This window comes from Nilaparvata lugens, chromosome 9, assembly GCF_014356525.2.
Source record: "Nilaparvata lugens isolate BPH chromosome 9, ASM1435652v1, whole genome shotgun sequence".
Classification (NCBI taxonomy): Eukaryota; Metazoa; Arthropoda; class Insecta; order Hemiptera; family Delphacidae; genus Nilaparvata; species Nilaparvata lugens.
The window spans coordinates 44,406,827-44,429,260 of record NC_052512.1 but is presented as its reverse complement, the minus strand read 5'-3'; the positions used below and the strand labels follow the sequence as shown (position 1 = coordinate 44,429,260).

At 36.4% G+C, this 22,434-nt stretch overlaps 1 protein-coding gene across 2 annotated transcripts in view; it reads left to right on the top strand.

Annotated features, from left to right (window-relative positions):
- The window catches only part of LOC111060959 (probable basic-leucine zipper transcription factor J), a 58,294-nt gene that overhangs the window by 23,743 nt on the left and 12,117 nt on the right, over positions 1–22,434 (top strand). For both annotated transcript variants that reach the window (XM_039435954.1, XM_039435953.1), the window contains 2 exons: positions 7,890–8,068; positions 17,894–18,065. In XM_039435954.1, coding sequence (XP_039291888.1) covers positions 7,890–8,005 — 116 coding nt within the window. In that variant the 3' untranslated portion in view covers positions 8,006–8,068; positions 17,894–18,065. The remainder of the gene's footprint in view (positions 1–7,889; positions 8,069–17,893; positions 18,066–22,434) is intronic.

Genomic DNA, 22,434 nt, shown 5'->3' with positions numbered 1-22,434 from the left:
TATCTTTATCCACTGCCACTTACATCACTTTCACGTGCCCCTTGCCTTGAAGATTTGTTAGGAGACCGTTGAAACAGTTCCAAGACTGCCGTTGATGACTGATCACTTGTAGCTGTTGGAGGCCTACCTGAATGACCTTTATGCACATCACACACTGTTCCATGAACTTGCAATTTGTCCCATATGCGTGTAATTGTTAATTTTTTTATTTATTTATTTTCATCCACTGACCACCTGATAAAGGGGTATAAGGATATGTCAATTTTTCATTAGTCAAACATAAAATGTTATCATCTACCTACGTAAACCTCCATTTTGAGGTTTATAATAATTGTTAATCTTGAAGGTGGCTCTGTATCATACTCCCTTCTCCACTGTCTTTGAACTTCATTTACATTCTCTAACTTCCAGTACCACTTAACCTGCTTACGTTCTTCAAAACTCAAACGTACGTCCGCCATGTTGATATTACAAATTCCAACTAACAATCTATATATATATATAAAAGCGAAATGGCACTGACTCACTCACTCACTCACTCACTCACTCACTCGCATAACTAAAAATCTACCGGACCAAAAAAACATTCATTTGGTAGGTATGTTCAGTTGGCCCTTTAGAGGCGCACTAAGAAATCTTTTGGCAATATTTTAACTCTAAGGGTTGTTTTTAAAGGTTTAAAGTTCGTCTTTTAGCATGTATATTCTTCTTCTCCCAATCTCTTAATTATAATTGAAATTTCCATATCATATGTTACTATAGAACTATAATCTAGATAGAGTACCTCTTCGAAACAGTTGTTAACTGGCAACTAAATTAATATTTTGTCAGGTTGGCATTAAGTTGAGTTGACTTTGTTAGGTTGGCACCAAGTTGAAGATTTAAATGCATTTATCGCGGAAAAATTGATTGGGCACTGCTACTTCAATCCTGGGAATATTATATTACTAGCCGTCAGGCTCGCTTCGCTCGCCATATCCGTTTAGCCAGACGTTTAGTCTGGACCCCCGACTGGATTGTTCTAAATATGATAAAATGCTCAAATGAAAATGCAGGCGAGCGAAGCGAGCCTGCTGATCTCATTCCTGGACGATCCAGTCGGGGGTCCAGGGGGCGGAGCCCCCTGGCTAAACGGATATGGCGAGCGAAGCGAGCCTGACGGCTAGTATAACATAGAGGGACGATTTTGCTGCCACCTGGCCAAGAAATATAACATTAGCCTTGTAGAACGGTAAAACTACGATTGTTTAAAGTGTGTATACATTTTTTTGAAGCATACGGTAGATTCTATTAGATTGAACGGAACTTGACAGACACATATGTTCATCATTTTGGTATACTATGTTTCAATCTAATAGAATCTATAAGGACGGAAAAATAAATATTTTGTTAATAGCTTTGGTGTAAACGCAGCTTAAGATACCCTTTTTAAAAGATTGTACAACTCAAGGTCCAAACTTCACCGTTTCATGTTAAAACATTACAGTAATACCTCATATTTCATCACATTTTTTGATGGAAATTTCTGAGATATTGCAATTATTCAAATGCTAATGAATTAATTATTATTATTATTGCTGAACGAAAATCCAAATTAAATGCTGTAAATCACCCCGAAGACTTCTGCTACTGCAAATATTGACAACAGGGTAAACAGCTAGATGGAAATTCGATGAGCGCTACTATTCAAAAATTATTTGTCAGCCCGGGAATCGAACCCAGTAACTCCTAATGCAATTCCAATGAATTCCTTTCTGTAGACTGGCTGGCCGCTATGGCTTCGTATAAAATGAGCGCGGCTATCCAGAGATTGTCAGTTTGGTGTAAGGGTGAGCATTCCTGACCGGCAATTAGGAGGTACTGGGTTCGATTCCCGGGCTGGCAAATAATTTTTGTAAAGTAGCACTCATCGTATTTCCATGTATCTGTTCACCCTGTTGTCAATATTTGCAGTAGCAGAAGTCTTCGGGGTGATTTTCAGCATTTAATTTAGATTTTCGTTTAATAATTATTATTTACACCTTTATTCAATATTATCTGTACCTTTTATAAAGTGTAATACATTATCGTAATGTATCTGCATAAAGAAAATACAGCATAAGAAGAAAGGCCATGGAATATTGAATGTAAAAGACTAAGAAATTGTCAAAAACCACTGATTTATTGATAATAAGAAAGACCGATTTCGTTTATTACACCATTGGTTTTTGACAATTTCTTAGTCTTTTTCATTCAATATGAATAATTACCACAATATCAACTTCTCAACTACACAAAAAGCCATGGAAAGGTCATTTATGTTGCAAATTTCTTCTCCGACTACTGTCTATTATTAGTGTGTTGTTGTGAGTGTAAGAGTGTAAGAAGGGCACAGTATGAGAGACTACCAGCGTCACATAGCTTCACCAAAAACAACTACTAGGACTATCGGCTTCAGTTAACACTCACATTTGCAACATAGACACCCTATACACTGTCTATTATTAGTGTGTTGGGAGTGTAAGAGTGTAAGAAGGGCACAGTATGAGAGACTACCAGCGTCACATAGCTTCACCAAAAACATACTAGGACTATCGGCTTCAGTTAAAACTCACATTTGCAACATAGACACCCTATACCTGTCTATTATTAGTGTGTTGTTGGGAGTGTAAGAGTGTAAGAAGGCACAGTAGAGAGACTACCAGCGTCACATAGCTTCACCAAAAACAACTGCTAGGACTATTGGCTTCAGTTAACACTCACATTTGCAACATAGACACCCTATACACTGTCTATTATTAGTGTGTGTTGGGAGTGTAAGAGTGTAAGAAGGGCACAGTATGAGAGACTACCAGCGTCACATAGCTTCACCAAAAACAACTACTAGGACTATCGGCTTCAGTTAACTCACATTTGCAACATAGACACCCTATACACTGTCTATTATTAGTGTGTTGTGGGAGTGTAAGAGTGTAAGAAGGGCACAGTATGAGAGACTACCAGCGTCACATAGCTTCACCAAAAACAACTACTAGGACTATCGGCTTCAGTTAACACTACATTTGCAACATAGACACCCTATACACTGTCTATTATTAGTGTGTGTTGGGAGTGTAAGAGTGTAAGAAGGGCACAGTATGAGAGACTACCAGCGTCACATAGCTTCACCAAAAACAACTACTAGGACTATCGGCTTCAGTTAACACTCACATTTGCAACATAGACACCCTATACACTGTCTATTATTAGTGTGTTGTTGGGAGTGTAAGAGTGTAAGAAGGGCACAGTATGGAGACTACCAGCGTCACATAGCTTCACCAAAAACAACTACTAGGACTATCGGCTTCAGTTAACACTCACATTGCAACATAGACACCCTATACACTGTCTATTATTAGTGTGTTGTTGGGAGTGTAAGAGTGTAAGAAGGCACAGTATGAGAGACTACCAGCGTCACATAGCTTCACCAAAAACAACTACTAGGACTATCGGCTTCAGTTAACACTCACATTTGCAACATAGACACCCTATACACTGTCTATTTTAGTGTGTTGTTGGGAGTGTAAGAGTGTAAGAAGGGCACAGTATGAGAGACTACCAGCGTCACATAGCTTCACCAAAAACAACTACTAGGACTATCGGCTTCAGTTAACCTCACATTGCAACATAGACAACCTATACACTGTCTATTATTAGTGTGTTGTTGGGAGTGTAAGAGTGTAAGAAGGGCACAGTATGAGAGACTACCAGCGTCACATAGCTTCACCAAAAACAACTACTAGGACTATCGGCTTCAGTTAACCTCACTTTTGCAACATAGACAACCTATACACTGTCTATTATTAGTGTGTTGTTGGGAGTGTAAGAGTGTAAGAAGGGCACAGTATGAGAGACTACCAGCGTCACATAGCTTCACCAAAAACAACTACTAGGACTATCGGCTTCAGTTAACACTCACATTTGCAACATAGACACCCTATACACTGTCTATTATTAGTGTGTTGTTGGGAGTGTAAGAGTGTAAGAAAGGCACAGTATGAGAGACTACCAGCGTCACATAGCTTCACCAAAAACAACTGCTAGGACTATTGGCTTCAGTTAACACTCACATTTGCAACATAGACACCCTATACACTGTCTATTATTAGTGTGTTGTTGGGAGTGTAAGAGTGTAAGAAGGGCACAGTATGAGAGACTACCAGCGTCACATAGCTCACCAAAAACAACTACTAGACTATCGGCTTCAGTTAACACTCACATTTGCAACATAGACACCCTATACACTGTCTATTATTAGTGTGTTGTTGGGAGTGTAAGAGTGTAAGAAGGGCACATTATGAGAGACTACCAGCGTCACATAGCTTCACCAAAAACAACTACTAGGACTATCGGCTTCAGTTAACACTCACATTTGCAACATAACGGTCCAACACCTTGGCATATCAACATAAATTTTACAGTATAACTAACATTATGATACAGTATCATCTCAACTTGATACACAACACCATAATTTGATACAAAACTTACAACCTTTGAATTAATTCTACAAACCATGGCATATCACCATTTCGTTCAATAATGATTAATAAACAATAATTGATGATAGTTGGTGAGTTTTGAGGAGATAAGCCTGCTCTCGGGGCCAAGTTTCTTTTCTAATTTTTTTTATCTGATGCCGTTATTATTCATGATCTAGCTGGCCCGGCGAACTTCGTACCGCCAAATAGTTAATGCATCTCATGACAAACTTCAGCTGGATGCACACCTCAGGAGACGCGATGCGGCATTTTGCCTCCAGGTGCTTTGAATGGAAGCACTCACACTGAATCGGGCATGCCGTAGAACGGTGTGATAAAGCAATCTTCATAAGATCAACACTTTGTATCACCAAGCCGCGCCTCCTCAGGTGTGCTTAGCCTTAGCTTAATTTATTTATTTATTTATTAGATAGAGCGAACAATACAATAGTCGGAAAAGAAAAAACAGGCTATTGCCCATAACTTCATCAATTTCCTGATTTTGTCACAAATCGTCCAAATATTATGTAGGTTATGTTCACTTCAATTTCAACACCAAATCTTCAATCTGAAACTATGAATCAGAATAAAACAAAGAATTTCAAATTTAGATGTTTCTTAGCACTACAGCCCTGGGTGGGCCTTGGCTTCCTCCGTCACTCGCCTCCACTCGTTCCGGTCATTCGCCATCCTTCTCCATCCACGAATCCCCATTCTATTCAGATCTCCTTCGACATCCTGCAGCCACCTTCTCCTGGGTCTCCCTCTTCTTCTTACTTGGAAAATTTCACCCTCAAGCAGTTGTCTCTGGAGTCTGTTCTGCTCCATTCTCCAGACGTGTCCCAGCCAGCTGATTCTTCGTGATTTGATGAAACGAACTATGTCCTGGTTTTGGAGAATATTGTTTATCTCTCTGTTGCTTCTTATTCTCCATGTTTCATCTTGCCGAACTGGTCCAAAAATTCTTCGGATGATTTTCCTTTCAAAGACTCTAAGTGCGGATATATCGGCGACAGTGAATGTCCATGCTTCGCTGCCATATGTAACTACTGGCCTGATTACTGTTTTATAGAGTTTTATTTTAGTGTCACGTGTTATCAGCTTGGACTTAATTATTTTAAAATTTGCAAATATGCTCTATTACCACTGATTATTCGTTTGTTTATTCCTTCAGACATTTTTTTCTACATTCAGCTCTGTGCCTAGGTAAACGAAACTGCTCACATTTTCAAACAAGAACTGTCCTATCCTAACTGGTTCGTTCTTCTTCTTCGGGCCTGCACACTTGACATTAGCATATACTTGTCTTAGATTCGTTCACCTTAAGTCCTAGTGGCTTTCCTTCCTGCTCTATCTTTAAAAACGTCTCCTTAAGTGTAGCCAGATTCCGGGTCACCAACAAGATATCGTCAGCATAGGCATGAATTGCTTTGATTTATATATTATTGTGCCTTGGGTCATCTCCCGCATGACCTTTTCTCAAATTTAGATAGATTGATAATAAAACTTCCGTTAAAACAAAAACCAAGCTTCAAATATTCACAAAATATAGAATGATGCATCACTATATTTTTATGAATATTATCCAACAATCAGTATTTACATTCTAAACTCCGAGGACAGCACAATTATTTGAAACAAAGCAATGTCTCTAGAGCATGTAAGTCTTTAACCTGAGGCCGCACTGCTGGATGGTTACACACACAACAGTCATTTTGTTTTTAGTCGGGTCGGTTAGAATAAAATACATGGGCGGTTATGGAGCAGCACACACTCTTGTCTACTATCCACCGACGGCTGTTGGATGACGCAATGATTATAACAGCTGATTTTTATTTCTGTGTGTGACCAGCTTAAAAATCTTCTCCCATTAGGATTGCATGTAAACTTTGAAGGACCATAGGAAAGAGTCCTGGAGCTGAATTATAAATTTGATAGGCCATAAACCTGGTCCTGAACATAACGAAAACAACCAAAAAATCATCAAATTCAGTGCGCACATAAAAAGTTATTGAATGTCAAAATTTGAGACTCAATTTTTACTTTCCTTGCCCTATTACCATAGGTAAGGAAAGTATTGCTTTCAGAAAAAAATTAAGGTACTCCAATTTATAAATTTCTATACGTTTCAAGGTCCCCTGAGTCCAAAAAACTGGTTTTTGGGTATTGTCTGTATGTGTGTGTGTGTGTGTGTGTGTGTGTGTGTGTGTGTGTGTATGATATGCGTCTGTGTACACGATATCTCATCTCCCAATTAATGGAATGACTTGAAATTTGGAACTTAAGGTCCTTTCACTATAAGGATCCGACACGAACAATTTCGATCAAATGCAATTCAAGATGGCGGCTAAAATGGCGAAAATGTTGTCAAAAACAGGGTTTTTCGTGATTTTCTCGGAAACGGCTTCAACGATTTTGATCAAATTCATACCTAAAATAGTCATCGATAAGCTCTATCAACTGCCACAAGTCCCATATCTGTAAAAATTTCAGGAGCTGCGCCCCATCAATGCAGATAGATTCCCAATTATCAGGCTTCCGATACAATTGGAACAAAAATACGGGCGAAAGTTTTACGTGATGACTTTGAGTGGTAAAATAATTTTAATGTGAATTCATTCGTATAGTAGGAAGAAGGATGAAATATAACTCACAATGAGAGTGAGTGAGAGGCACGCGTCCCTTCCACTCGGGCATGGTTAGCCCGCGCCCACCTAAGAGCGAGAGAGACAACCATTGACTTGACATTTTGAATTAGTGGCGCAGTCGCAGGAGATTGCTTGCGGCGCCTGCGCAGGTTGACTGCTCCGTTTCACTCTCTCTCCAGGTGAATGCTTCGGGTTGCTGGGCTTGCTGCTGCGAGCGTTGCTCGCCACTGCTCCTATTTGTGCTCTTTCCAGACGACCGTGAACCGAAACGAACGCTCTCACTCGCTCTCATTGTGAGCGCATAACGTGGGAACGTAACGCAGTTTCTTGAAGTGTCACCCGGCAAACCAATTTATAAGACGTTGTCACGTCAAAATCAAGTGGAGTAGATTGAGCATGAAAATCTCTACAATTAATGTTCAGTAACATTTTCACCTAAAATTGAAAATAAGCTTTAAATTCGAGAAAATGTGATAATTCAATTGCAAATTATTGTTGATTCTATTAAATCATTCACTATGAAGAGGTAGCAGACCTCATGTGTGTCTCCAGCGTTATTGCCCTGTCACCAGCTGGCTCAAATCGTTGAATAGTAGACTTGAGATGCGCGGGAACACTAGCGTCAGGTGATCAATTTTCAAGGAAAGTTGTGTGAGTGCGCCACACCAGATTTTTATTCATAAATGTTACTAATTTTTGTTGTTACTGAAGTTTATTTATTACTTTTTGTTGTGTGTTTTAGGAAGCCAAACCTGCTCGCAGGGCCAAGTGCGTACAATCAAGATAGTGAATGGGATCAAGGGTAGAAATGCAGCAGCTACCATAAGGGGCTACAAAACAGATTGCAGCTCCCCCTGACGGCCAGACTGGTAACTAGTCGAAATGATGACGTCACAACATATCCACGGCTACAGTTGACTGGTGAGTGTGAATAATACTTTTTCCTACAGTAACGTTGAAAAGTGGCCATTGCTGCACTGATTACAGAACGCAAAGAATCACTCTTCCGCTCTAGTGCGGGAAAAATATTTCTGCACTCCAGATTTGCAACATGGCAACGCAAAATACTTAGTAGGTTATATGGAGCAACAGTGCAGCAAAATCAAAATGAAGTTGGTAACAGTGACTGCTGTGGCTGCTATAGTGAGCAGAGGTGCAACCAAGCACAACGCGCTAATTATTATTCATTATATATTATAACCAACGACAACATTTTTTTTCAATTTGACAATAAATTAAGGTTTTTATTAATAATAAAATTACACAGAAAAACATTTGATGCATTTCAGGCAATTTTACCCATAATTACCCACTTTTTATATTCAATGGTAACTGTAGGAAAAACTTAATGTGAAATACGTGCGCAAAGTTCCTCTGCTGCACTCAAGAAACCATTCCGCCCTCGCCTACGGCTCGGGCGTAAACGTTTCTTTCGGTGCAGCAAACTGTCACTTTGCGCACTAGTTGCACAAATAACTATAAGGGCCGTTTGCACAGTGTAAGTTTAAGCTAAAGCTTAAACCAAATCTGGATTTTTTTTGGTTTACACTAAAATTCCGTTTGCATAGTATTAGTTTAATCTCTGTATTGAGTTTAAACTCTGGGAAAGTTTAAACCTCCAAAGCAGGAGGTTTAAACCAAATAATTTGGATTAACTTGACATCTGTAAAGATTTGATGGGGAAACAGCTTATAGTAAATTATTTTTCGACGGTTGTTTTTAATGCTTCTGTAGACGATAATTATTATTGATTTAGGTTAGGCCTATAGTGAATCATTATTTGAATGTAAAAATAATTATAATGGAGGAATTGATAGAAGTTTTTAATGCGATTGATAAAAATGACTGCGAAGAAATTTTGAAACTGAGAAAAATTGGGCAAAAAACAAATAATTTAAATTTATGGGATTTATTGATTGAACTAGCCGTCAGGCTCGCTTCGCTCGCCATATCCGTCTAGCCAGGGGGCTCCGCCCCCTGGACCCCCGACTGGATCGTCCAAGAAGGAGATCAGCAGGCTCGCTTCGCTCGCCTGCATTTTTATCATATGTTAGGACAATCCAGTCGGGTGTCCAGACTAAACGGCTGGCTAAACGGATATGGCGAGCGAAGCGAGCCTAACTGCTAGTAATATAACATCCCCAGGATTGAAGTAGCAGTGCCCAATCAATTTTTCCGCGATAAATGCATTTAAATTTTCAACTTGGTGCCAACCTAACAAAGTCAACTCAACTTAATGCCAACCTGACAAAATTATAAATTTAGTTGCCAGTTAACAACTGTTTCGAAGAGGTACTCTATCTAGATTATAGTTCTATAGTAACATATGATATGGAAATTTCAATTATAATTAAGAGATTGGGAGAAGAAGAATATACATGCTAAAAGACGAATTTTAAACCCTTAAAAACAACCTTTAGAGTTAAAATATTGCCAAAAGATATCTTAGTGCGCCTCTAAAGGGCCAACTGAACATACCTACCAAATTTGAACGTTTTTGGTCCGGTAGATTTTTAGTTATGCGAGTGAGTGAGTCAGTCAGTCAGTCAGTGAGTCAGTGCCATTTCGCTTTTATATTGATTGAATAAACCACTTGTTAGAAAATAAGACTATTTTTAACAGTTGTCTTCGATTGGAAAACATGTTTTTAATAACACATAAATGAGATATTGCTTTCGAGAGATTTCTAATAAACGAGGAAGACCATAGTAGATTCAAGCGTAACAAAATAACTTTTTTATCTTACATTCTAAAATATATTTTCTGGTGACAACTAAACATAATTTTTTAAAGAATTTCTTGATCGCTTTTCACTTTTAGAACCGTACAGCTTACAACTCTGTGGATTTTGAACAAGAACAAGAAAATACTAAAATAGTAGCTACATAACCTCAAATTACTGATGGTTTGTAAACAAATAACAAATTTCCTGTAAAAATCAGGACATTCTATTACCAACTTAACGCTAAACTAGTTCAACTTAAACTGGATTAGTAAATGCACTGAGTAAACCGATTCAAGTTTGAACTTTCGGATTAACTTAATCGAGTTTAGCAATCTATACTGTGCAAACGGCCCTAAACAGTTGATGCTACATCAGATATACCCGTATCAGCTATCATCTATAGAAGGCATTGACAAGACAGAGGTTCGGCAACGTTGCTCTCCTATCTTTCTCCACTGCCATTATAACGTGGAACTTACTTTAATAGAATGTGAGCGTAATAAGCGAATAAGTAGAATGAAAAGAAGGTTGAGAAGAAGATGGAAACATTAATTGACCGAGCGAATTGAGGTCTGAGATTCAAGTCGACGGTTTGGCATTTCTCTTAATGTTTATATGTTGCGTATTTACGGCGAAACGCGGTAATAGATTTTCATGAAATTTGACAGGTATGTTCCTTTTTTGAATGCGCGTCAACGTATATACTGCTAAACTCGATTAAGTTAATCGAGTTTAAGTTGATCTGAAGGTTTAAACTTGAATCGGTTTTCTCTGTGCATTTACTAATCCAGTTTAAGTTAAACTAGTTTAGCGTTAAGTTGGTAATAGAATGTCATTGTTTATAATATCAGGAAGGCTGATTTTTACAGGAAATTTGTTTTTGTTTACAAACCATCAGTAAATTGAGGTTATGTAGCTACTATTTTAGTATTTTCATGTTCTTGTTCAAAATCCACAGAACTGTAAGCTGTACGGTTATAAAAGCGATCAAGAAATTCTTAAATAACTTATGTTTAGTTGGCACCTGAAAATATAATTATTTTAGAATGTAAGATAAAAAAGTTATTTTGTTACGCTTGAATCTACTACGGTCTTCCTCGTTTATTAGGAATCTCTCAAAAGCAATATCTCATTTATGTGTTATTAAAAACATGTTTTCTAATCGAAGAAATTCTTAAATAACTTATGTTTAGTTGGCACCTGAAAATATAATTATTTTAGAATGTAAGATAAAAAAGTTATTTTGTTACGCTTGAATCTACTACGGTCTTCCTCGTTTATTAGGAATCTCTTGAAAGCAATATATCTCAGTTATGTGTTATTAAAAACATGTTTTCCAATCGAAGACCGCTGTTAAAAATTGTCTTAATTCTAATCTTAATGTTTATTAGGAATCTCTCGAAAGCAATATATCTCAGTTATGTGTTATTAAAAACATGTTTTCTAATCGAAGACCGCTGTTAAAAATTGTCTTAATTCTAATCTTAATGTTTATTAGGAATCTCTCGAAAGCAATATATCTCAGTTATGTGTTATTAAAAACATGTTTTCTAATCGAAGACCGCTGTTAAAAATTGTCTTAATTCTAATCTTAATGTTTATTAGGAATCTCTCGAAAGCAATATATCTCAGTTATGTGTTATTAAAAACATGTTCTCTAATCGAAGACCGCTGTTAAAAATTGTCTTAATTCTAATCTTAATGTTTATTAGGAATCTCTCGAAAGCAATATATCTCAGTTATGTGTTATTAAAAACATGTTTTCCAATCGAAGACCGCTGTTAAAAATTGTCTTAATTCTAATCTTAATGTTTATTAGGAATCTCTCGAAAGCAATATATCTCAGTTATGTGTTATTAAAAACATGTTCTCTAATCGAAGACCGCTGTTAAAAATTGTCTTAATTCTAATCTTAATGTTTATTAGGAATCTCTCGAAAGCAATATATCTCAGTTATGTGTTATTAAAAACATGTTTTCTAATCGAAGACCGCTGTTAAAAATTGTCTTAATTCCTATCAAGTGGTTTACTCAATCAAAATACTTCGAGTTAATCCAAATTATTTGGTTTAAACCTCCTACTTTGGAGGCTTAAACTTTCCCAGAGTTTAAACTGATACTGTGCAAACGGAATTTTAGTTTAAACCAAAAAAATCCAGATTTGGTTTAAGCTTTAGGTTAAATGTACACTGTGCAAACGACCCTTAATGTTTAAATGTTTATATGTTGCGAATTTACGGCGAAACGCGGTAATAGATTTTCATGAAATTTGACAGGTATGTTCCTTTTTTAATTGCGCGTCGACGTATATACAAGGTTTTTGGAAATTTTGCATTTCAAGGATAATATAAAAGGAAAAAGGAGCCTCCTTCATACGCCAATATTAGAGTAAAAATCAGACTATAGAATAATTATTCATCATAAATCAGCTGACAAGTGATTACACAGATGTGTGGAGAAGCCAGTCTATTGCTGTATTTCCATAAGGTCTATAGTTTCAATCAGGTACTTGTGGATGAGAATACTGCGTGAGGTCTACTGTTCACAGAACTACTAGTATAAAAGGAAAAAGGAGCCTCCTTCATACGCCAATATTGGAGTAAAAATCAGACTATAGAATAATTATTCATCATAAATCAGCTGACAAGTGATTACACAGATGTGTGGAGAAGCCAGTCTATTGCTGTATTTCCATAAGGTCTATAGTTTCAATCAGGTACTTGTGGATGAGAATACTGAGGTCTACTGTTCACAGAACTACTAGTATAAAAGGAAAAAGGAGCCTCCTTCATACGCCAATATTAGAGTAAAAATCAGACTATAGAATTATTCATCATAAATCAGCTGACAAGTGATTACACAGATGTGTGGAGAAGCCAGTCTATTGCTGTATTTCCATAAGGTCTATAGTTTCAATCAGGTACTTGTGGATGAGAATACTGCGTGAGGTCTACTGTTCACAGAACAAAGAAGAAGAAGAAGAAGAAGAAGAAGAAGAAGAAGAAGAAGAAGAAGAAGAAGAAGAAGAAGAAGAAGAGAAGAAGAAGAAGAAGAAGAAGAAGAAGAAGAGAAGAAGAAGAAGAAGAAGAAGAAGAAGAAGAAGAAGAGAAGAAGAAGAAGAAGAAGAAGAAGAAGAAGAAGAAGAAGAGAAGAAGAAGAAGAAGAAGAAGAAGAAGAAGAAGAAGAGAAGAAGAAGAAGAAGAAGAAGAAGAAGAAGAAGAAGAAGAAGAAGAAGAGAAGAAGAAGAAGAAGAAGAAGAAGAAGAAGACAGAAGAAAGAAAAAGAAGAAGAAAGGAGAAGAAAAGAGATTGATTGATTGATTGATTGAGTACTTTATTTATGTAGATTACAATATATACTGGCTTATACACTTATATACAATAGCTTACAATACAGCAAAATTATAGATGAATTTACATAATATAGACTAGGAAAATAACTATAGAACTGTATTGTTATTAAAAACATGTTTTCCAATCGAAGACCGCTGTTAAAAATTGTCTTAATTCTAATCTTAATGTTTATTAGGAATCTCTCGAAAGCAATATATCTCAGTTATGTGTTATTAAAAACATGTTCTCTAATCGAAGACCGCTGTTAAAAATTGTCTTAATTCTAATCTTATGTTTATTAGGAATCTCTCGAAAGCAATATATCTCAGTTATGTGTTATTAAAAACATGTTCTCTAATCGAAGACCGCTGTTAAAAATTGTCTTAATTCCTATCAAGTGGTTTACTCAATCAAAATACTTCGAGTTAATCCAAATTATTTGGTTTAAACCTCCTACTTTGGAGGTTTAAACTTTCCCAGAGTTTAAACTGATACTGTGCAAACGGAATTTTAGTTTAAACCAAAAAAAATCCAGATTTGGTTTCAGCTTTAGCTTAAACTTACACTGTGCAAACGGCCCTCAATGTTTAAATGTTTATATGTTGCGCATTTACGGCGAAACGCGGTAATAGATTTTCATGAAATTTGACAGGTATGTTCCTTTTTTAATTGCGCGTCGACGTATATACAAGGTTTTTGGAAATTTTGCATTTCAAGGATAATATAAAAGGAAAAAGGAGCCTCCTTCATACGCCAATATCAGAGTAAAAATCAGACTATAGAATAATTATTCATCATAAATCAGCTGACAAGTGATTACACAGATGTGTGGAGAAGCCAGTCTATTGCTGTATTTCCATAAGGTCTATAGTTTCAATCAGGTACTTGTGGATGAGAATACTGAGGTCTACTGTTCACAGAACTACTAGTATAAAAGGAAAAAGGAGCCTCCTTCATACGCCAATATTAGAGTAAAAATCAGACTATAGAATTATTCATCATAAATCAGCTGACAAGTGATTACACAGATGTGTGGAGAGCCAGTCTATTGCTGTATTTCCATAAGGTCTATAGTTTCAATCAGGTACTTGTGGATGAGAATACTGCGTGAGGTCTACTGTTCACAGAACTACTAGTATAAAAGGAAAAAGGAGCCTCCTTCATACGCCAATATTAGAGTAAAAATCAGACTATAGAATTATTCATCATAAATCAGCTGACAAGTGATTACACAGATGTGTGGAGAAGCCAGTCTATTGCTGTATTTCCATAAGGTCTATAGTTTCAATCAGGTACTTGTGGATGAGAATACTGCGTGAGGTCTACTGTTCACAGAACTACTAGAATAAAACAAGAACTAAGAAAAAGAAGAAGAAGGAGGAGGAGAAGAAGATGGAGAAGAAGACAGAAGAAGAAGAAGAAGAAGAAGAAGGAGAAGAAGAAGAAGAAGAAGGAGGAGGAGAAAAAGGAGAAGGAGAAGAAGAAGATGATGATGAAGAAGAAGAAGAAGAACGAGACGAAAAAGACAAGAGAAGAAGAACAAGAAACGAGGAGAAGATAGGAGGAGAAGGGAAAGAAGGAGAAGAAAGAAGAAGACAGAAGAAAGAAAAAGAATAAGACAGGAGGAGGAGAAGACAGAAGAAAGAAAAAGAAGAAGAAGAAAGAGAAGAAAAGAGAGAGATTGATTGATTGAGTACTTTATTTATGTAGATTACAATATATACTGGCTTATACACTTATATACAATAGCTTACAATACAGCAAAATTATAGATGAATTTACATAATATAGACTAAGAAAATAACTATTGAACTGTATATGATATGAAAAAGCAATTTGTAATATAATAACTATAGATAATAATCATATTGTTATGCATCAACATAAATTGGCGGAGCTTTGGACATATCAATGTCCATTCTTCGGAAAGAATATTCAATATATCCTCCCCACTAACTCTCTACCAAAGAGAGAGAGACAGACAGTCAGAGTGAGAGAGGGTGGAGATGGAGAGAAAGAAAGAAAATAAGAGAGTGAGAGAGAGCGATGAGAAGGAAGAGAATTGGCATCGCTGTTCTCTTATCTTTCTCCACTGCCAACGTGGACCACACTATAGTTTAGCGATCTAGTGTTAGGCGGAATTTAACTGTCTAGCTGCTCACCCTGTTGTCAATATTTGCAGTAGCAGAAGTCTTCGGGGTGAATCACAGCATTTAATTTGGATTTTCGTTCAATGATAATCCTATTATATTAAGCGAGCAATTTCTGTATACACTATCTGTTTATATTTTTATATCTAGTTATCTGGTTATTTATGTTCAACGGCTCTAACGATTTTTACGAAATCTGGAACATAGTAGGTTTATGATATAAAAATTCGATTGCACTAGGTCTCATCCCTGGGAAAACTCGCTGAAGGACATGAAAAGGTTAATTATTATTCATCCTTGGAAAAACAGATGATAATTTCGTCGTCTGTCAAAACAGAAGATGTGTATGTGGGAGAGAAACAGAATTATTTCCAGCTGTGTAATCAATCAGCGAGAAATATTATCTAGAAATTTTAATCGACTTGATCAAAATAATCTGATTTGTTGACATGACATGATAATCATTCTAAACTAGAGTATATCATAATTTTTAAAGTTGATCATTTTTGACAATTTTAAGTGATTAGTGAGTGTTATTTTGTTATTCAATTTGGTTTGTAATTAATCGGAATTAGAGCTTCTTGTTTTGAAATGTTTGGACTGAAAATTGAACCTGAATCCAAGTGTATGGAACGTAACTACTTTTTGGACTATTTATAGTGTATAAATCAAAATTCGGGGAAGAAACAGTTTTGGGCTGTGCCTGTTAGTCCTTCCCCAATCATTTTCAAGAGTTGTGTTTCTGTTTATCAATAAATAAATAACGAGCGAATCTCGGTGCCCCGATATCATTCATTCATTAATTGACCAAAGCGAAGCTGAGGTCTTAGTTTCGACTCGATTGGCTTTTGTCTGTTTGTTTGTTTGTTTGTTTGTTTGTACCGCAGTTACAGTCGCAGTTATTGTCCGATTTGGATGAAATTTGGTATGCAAGTTCTTTGAAACAAGGCGCAGAAACGTATGTGTAACGATTTTTGATAAGACCTCCGGTTTTAATATAAAATTGTGCCGCTCTAAAATGTGCTGTATTGAATGAATGGTATCGTTGGAATGCTATCGATAGAGGACAAGAGTTGTCAGCGGTGAACCTTGAAACGTCTGAGCCGCTCCAAATCATACTGTATTTATTAATTGAAGAAAGATTCTCTCTTGATTGCACCATTTCTTCCCTTTTAAACACGATATTTCCCTGTTTGATAGATGAATAGTTTCTAGACCTACCGAACCGGCCGGAGACATCACAGCTTAGTTAGTTAGCTCTTGTTTTCGTTTTAGTATGAGATCGGAAACCGACTTGTGAGCATAAACATTCTGCATAGGCATAACAAGCCGCCATAACATTAAATCCACTTTTTATGAAAAACAATATTAGCAACCTCCTGTCATTGTCACCAACAAACCCATGTTATTTAGAATCATTTCCGTCTCACTATCGTCTGTGAGACGATTCATCGTCTAAATTGCCTACTGCATATTCCATTTTTCTGTCAGTTGACCGATTTCTTATTTAATTGTTGGCAAATTTGTAATATTGTAAATATGGGGACGATATGAAGGTACCTCCTTGATAAGTCTGGTGTCCCTGGAAACAATGTCTTTAGCACTTTCAATGGAGAAAATAATAGATGACATGGATAAATCTTCACAATATACTGTACTTTCTCAATGGCCCTTCTCATTAGTTTGAAACTTGTAGACTATTCATGAGCGAGGTCTACTGTTCGCAGAACTACTAGTTTATAAATAAATAACGAGCGAAGCTCGGTACCCCGATATTCATTCATCTATATATATATATAAGCGAAATGGCACTCACTCACTGACTGACTCACTCACTCACTCGCATAACTAAAAATCTACCGGACCAAAAACGTTCAAATTTGGTAGGTATGTTCAGTTGGCCCTTTAGAGGCGCACCAAGAAATCTTTGGCAATATTTTAACTCTAAGGGTTGTTTTTAAGGGTTTAAAGTTCGTCTTTTAGCATGTATATTCTTCTTCTCCCAATCTCTTAATTATAATTGAAATTTCCATATCATATGTTACTATAGAACTATAATCTAGATAGAGTACCTCTTCGAAACAGTTGTTAACTGGCAACTAAATTAATGATTTTGTCAGGTCGGCATTAAGTTGAGTTGACTCTGTTAGGTTGGCACCAAGTTGAAGATTTAAATGCATTTATCGCGGAAAAATTGATTGGGCACTGCTACTTCAATCCTGGGAATATTATATTACTAGCCGTCAGACTCGCTTCGCTCGCCATATCCGTTTAGCCAGACGTTTAGTCTGGACCCCCGACTGGATTGTTCTAACATATGATAAAAATGCTAAAATGAAAAATGCAGATCTCATTCTTGGACGATCCAGTCGGGGGTCCAGGGGGCGGAGCCCCCTGGCTAGACGGACATGGCGAGCGAAGCGAGCCTGACGGCTAGTTAATTAATATTTGAACAAATGCAACTTCGAAAATATTGTACTTTTGAAATGATACTGTTTTGCTGCAATATTTTACAATTTTGTTGTGTTTTGTGTTGTCAGCTGAAGAGAAACGCCTGATGATAAAAGAGGGAATTTCTCTGCCTTCGCACTATCCACTGACCAAACAGGAGGAGCGGGAATTGAAGCGAATCCGGCGCAAAATCAGAAATAAAATATCCGCCCAGGATTCGAGAAAACGCAAGAAGGAGTATGTCGACGGCCTCGAAGACAGGTAAGGGTATCACATTATAATGGCACTGTACGATTGACAATACTGTTGCTGTCCTTTTCTATCATACAACAAAACAGATAGCACTATCTCTCTCGCGCTTTGCAATGTTGTCTATTTGCCAGAATATTTTATATTTACTTTTGACAGTGACTGTACAAAACTGAACAAAAAATTCTCAGCCGCCATTTTTTTTTTCTTCATTGTATCAAAATACTTGAGTACACAAGTCATATAATTGATTTAAAATGTATTTTTGAAACGATGAAATAATTTTTCAACATTACCGTATGAGAAACACAAATTAAAATACCTGAAATGACATTTTAAAAGTTGATAACCAACCATCCTAGACTTCATCCATGCTTAAGTTGGGCTAAACGTGTAGGTTAGACGTACTCTTACTGGTATAAATAATATTGAAAGGTTATTTCAGAATTATTTACATTATAATTACTTTTTTTGGATAGGATTTCTATTTTTCTATCATCTTTAAAAGAAATTGGAGTAGAATACCTTCATCCATGACTTCAAGACTTCATCCATGCTTCAGTTAGCCTACCCGTATAGGTTAGACCTATAATAAAACATTGAAAAGTTATTTCAAAATTAATCCATTGAAATTACTTATTTTTAAAAAGGATTTCTATTTTTCAATTTTTTTTTAAGAAATTTGAATAGAATTCCTACCAAAAAACTCAATTTCTGTTGTTTTAAAATTCAGATCCGTGTATCACAGCTTTTTAAATTAGCCGCCATTTCAGGTTTGTATAAAAATAAAAATCTGCTCTCAGTTATGGAAGCAAATTTTTGAATCAAATTATGAAAAAATATATTTTCTTGATTAATTTGACATTAAATTGATTATTTTATCAAGGAAATGATAATTATTATTGGATTAAATTTAATGGGATGAATTGAGTAACAGCTGTGTACAGTCAGTGGCAAAATAGAGAGAATTGGCAACGTTTTTCTCCTATCTTTCTTCACTGCCATTATAACGTGGACCTGACCATAATATAGTGTGGCCCCAAATTTGGCTACATTCTTGTTCCTCTACTCATATATTAGGGTTGTGAGGCAGAGAGGACCAGCAGTCCCAACTCCGCCCTAATAAAGACAATCAATCAATCATAATTGTTATACCTCTCAAAATATGAATATTATAAATGTCCTAAATTTCCGGAAACATGTTGTGTGCTATAATGAGGTCCACATTATAATGGCAGTGGATAAAGATAGAAGAACAGCAATGCCGATTCTCTGCATTAATCTATATATATAAAAGCGAAATGGCCCTCACTAACTGACTGACTAACTCACTCACTCACTCATTCACTCACTCGCATAACTAAAAATCTACCGGACCAAAAACGTTCAAATTTGGTAGGTATGTTCAGTTGGCCCTTTAGAGGCGCACTAAGAAATCTTTTGGCAATATTTTAACTCTAATGGTTGTTTTTAAGGGTTTAAAGTTCGTCTTTTAGCATGTATATTCTTATTCTCCCAATCTCTAAATTATAATTGAAATTTCCATATCATATGTTACTATAGAACTATAATCTAGATAGAGTACCTCTTCGAAACAGTTGTTAACTGGCAACTAAATTGATAATTTTGTCAGGTTGGCATTAACTTGAGTTGACTTTGTTAGGTTGGCATCAAGTTGAAGATTTAAATGCATTTATCGCGGAAAAATTGATTGGGCACTGCTACTTCAATCCTGGAAATATTATATTACAAGCCGTCAGGCTCGCTTCGCTCGCCATATCCGTTTAGCCAGACGTTTAGTCTGGACCCCCGACTGGATTGTCCTAACATATGATAAAAATGCTCAAATGAAAAATGCAGATCTCATTCTTGGACGATCCAGTCGGGGGTCCAGGGGGCGGAGCCCCCTGGCTAGAATTTAATACTTGAGAAAGATGATTCACACAAGTAGGTAGAGCTGAGCATGGCTTTCAACCTCAATGCAACTTGAAAAATAATTGGATATTTCTCTTTGGGGACTTGAGGCCAAATATTCCAGTTGTAGAAAGTGATCTGAGAGACAAGATCATTTTAAAAATCCACAAATTCCATTTCAACTGAAGCATGATCTCCACCAAAATGTTTTACAACACAAGCTGCAAAATCTTCTGCATCAATCTCCACAAAAGGAGAGTTGACGAATTGTACCATATTCGATATGCTTTTAAAATCTTGAAATCGTTGATCAAACTGTTGTCTCAAGTCTGAATTGTAATGTATTCTTGGTTATTGCTGAGGTGCTGTGGAGGATTTTTCTCGTCATTGATTTTCTTCAGACTGGAAAAGTGTTTATATTCAAACTGGACGACATTCTTTTCCCACATCTCAAGCTCCTTGGAAAATTATTTTACAGTTCAAATCATTCCACCGATGTCCTTATCTTTCCCTCGAAGCTCCAAATTTAAATCTTTCAACTTCTCAGTTATATCTGTGAGAAATGCAAAATTTGTAACCATGTTTCTCAATTAATGGTTGACAACCCAAGCATTTCTGTGAGTTACCTAAAACTACCCCACGAGCTACCGGTAGCTCGAGATGGCGACCACTGGTATAGGGCGTTTATGTCGCAACTTTTACTGTTATCCCAAGACGATTACTGTCGATTATTGTTGATTTTTACTGATTTGACCGGGTAAGAGTGTATGAACGGCACAATATGAGAGACTACCAGCGTCATAAAGCTTCACAGGAAATAACTACGTGGGCTATCGGCTTGAGATAACAGTAAAAGTTGCGACATAAACGCCCTATACCATGGGATATCTACTTATTGTTTCTCTATGCTGTTAGTGCTTCCCCAATCATTTTAGAGAATTGTGTTCTGTTTATCAATAGTTTATAAATAAATAACGAGCTATGCTCGGTGCCCCGATATTATTAATTATGTTTTCCTACAGTTACGTTGAAAAGTGGCCATTGCTGCACTGATTACAGAACGCAAAGAATCACTTTTCCGCTCTAGTGCGGGAAAAATTTTTCTGCACTCCAGATTTGCAACATGAAACCGCAAAATACTTAGTAGGTTATATGGAGCAACAGTGCAGCAAAATCAAAATGAAGTTGGTAACAGTGACTGCTGTGGCTGCTATAGTGAGCAGAGGTGCAACCAAGCACAACGCGCTAATTATTATTCATTATATATTATAACCAACGTCAACGAGGACTTTAGGATTTTAGGATTAAGGTTTTTATCAATAATAAAATTACACAGAAAAACATTTGATGCATTTCAGGCAATTTTACCCATAATTACCCACTTTTCATATTCAATGGAAAATGTATATATAATCAATATGATAATTGATATATAAGTAGTTGATAAGTGATGGGAAATATATTGATACCTAATTTAGAGTGGTAATGGATGTATTGACTTGTAATATTGCTTTGTGTGCTTGTTGTTGCAGGCTCATTTTTGCCTGTATTTACTAGAGTTACCAAACATGACGTTGTCTATAATGTATAAACATTCTGTGACAATAAAGATATTTATTTATTTATAGATTCTTAATTAACCGAGGATGTTTATAGACCTATTAGGTACTAGTTCGTCAAGTTTACAGTTTGTTATACCGGGTGTTTCAAAAAGAATGAATCAATTTTAAACAGTTATATTTATATTAAAAAATTGCATAGTTGCCTGTAAAGTTGGTATACGGGCGAAAGTTTTACGTGACAACGACTTTGAGTGGTAAAATAATTTTAATGTGAATATTCATTCCTATAGTAGGAAGAAGGATGAAATAATAGTAACAATTTAAAACATTTATTTATACAAAGAATTATATTTAAAACATTAATTTATACAAAGAATCTCGCACTGAATTTCATATTAACAAAATTTTATTTTTACCTTCATACATCCTCAACAAAATCACTCTGTCTCTCTCGCTCTTAGGCGGGCTAACTGTGTCGATTCAATTTTTTACATAGCAAGTCGCGCTCATTTTTTCAAGTTAAACAAATTATTATTGGCTGAGAAACGATTTATACTACTTTTGTGATTGAAAACTACCACAACATTGTGATTACTACAACATAACCTATTCACTTATACCTATTATACTTACACTTATACTTATTCACATAACCTATTCATCAAGTAGTGGCGCAGTCACAGGAGATTGCTCCGTTTCACTCTCTCTCCAGGTGAATGCCTTCGGGTTGCTGCTGCGTTGCTCGCCACTGCTCCTATTCGTGCTCTTACCAGACGACCGTGAACCGAAACGAACGCTCTCACTCGCTCTCATTGTGAGCGCATAACGTGGGAACGTAACGCAGTTTCTTGAAGTGTCACCCGGCAAACCAATTTATAAGACGTTGTCACGTCAAAAATAGTGAA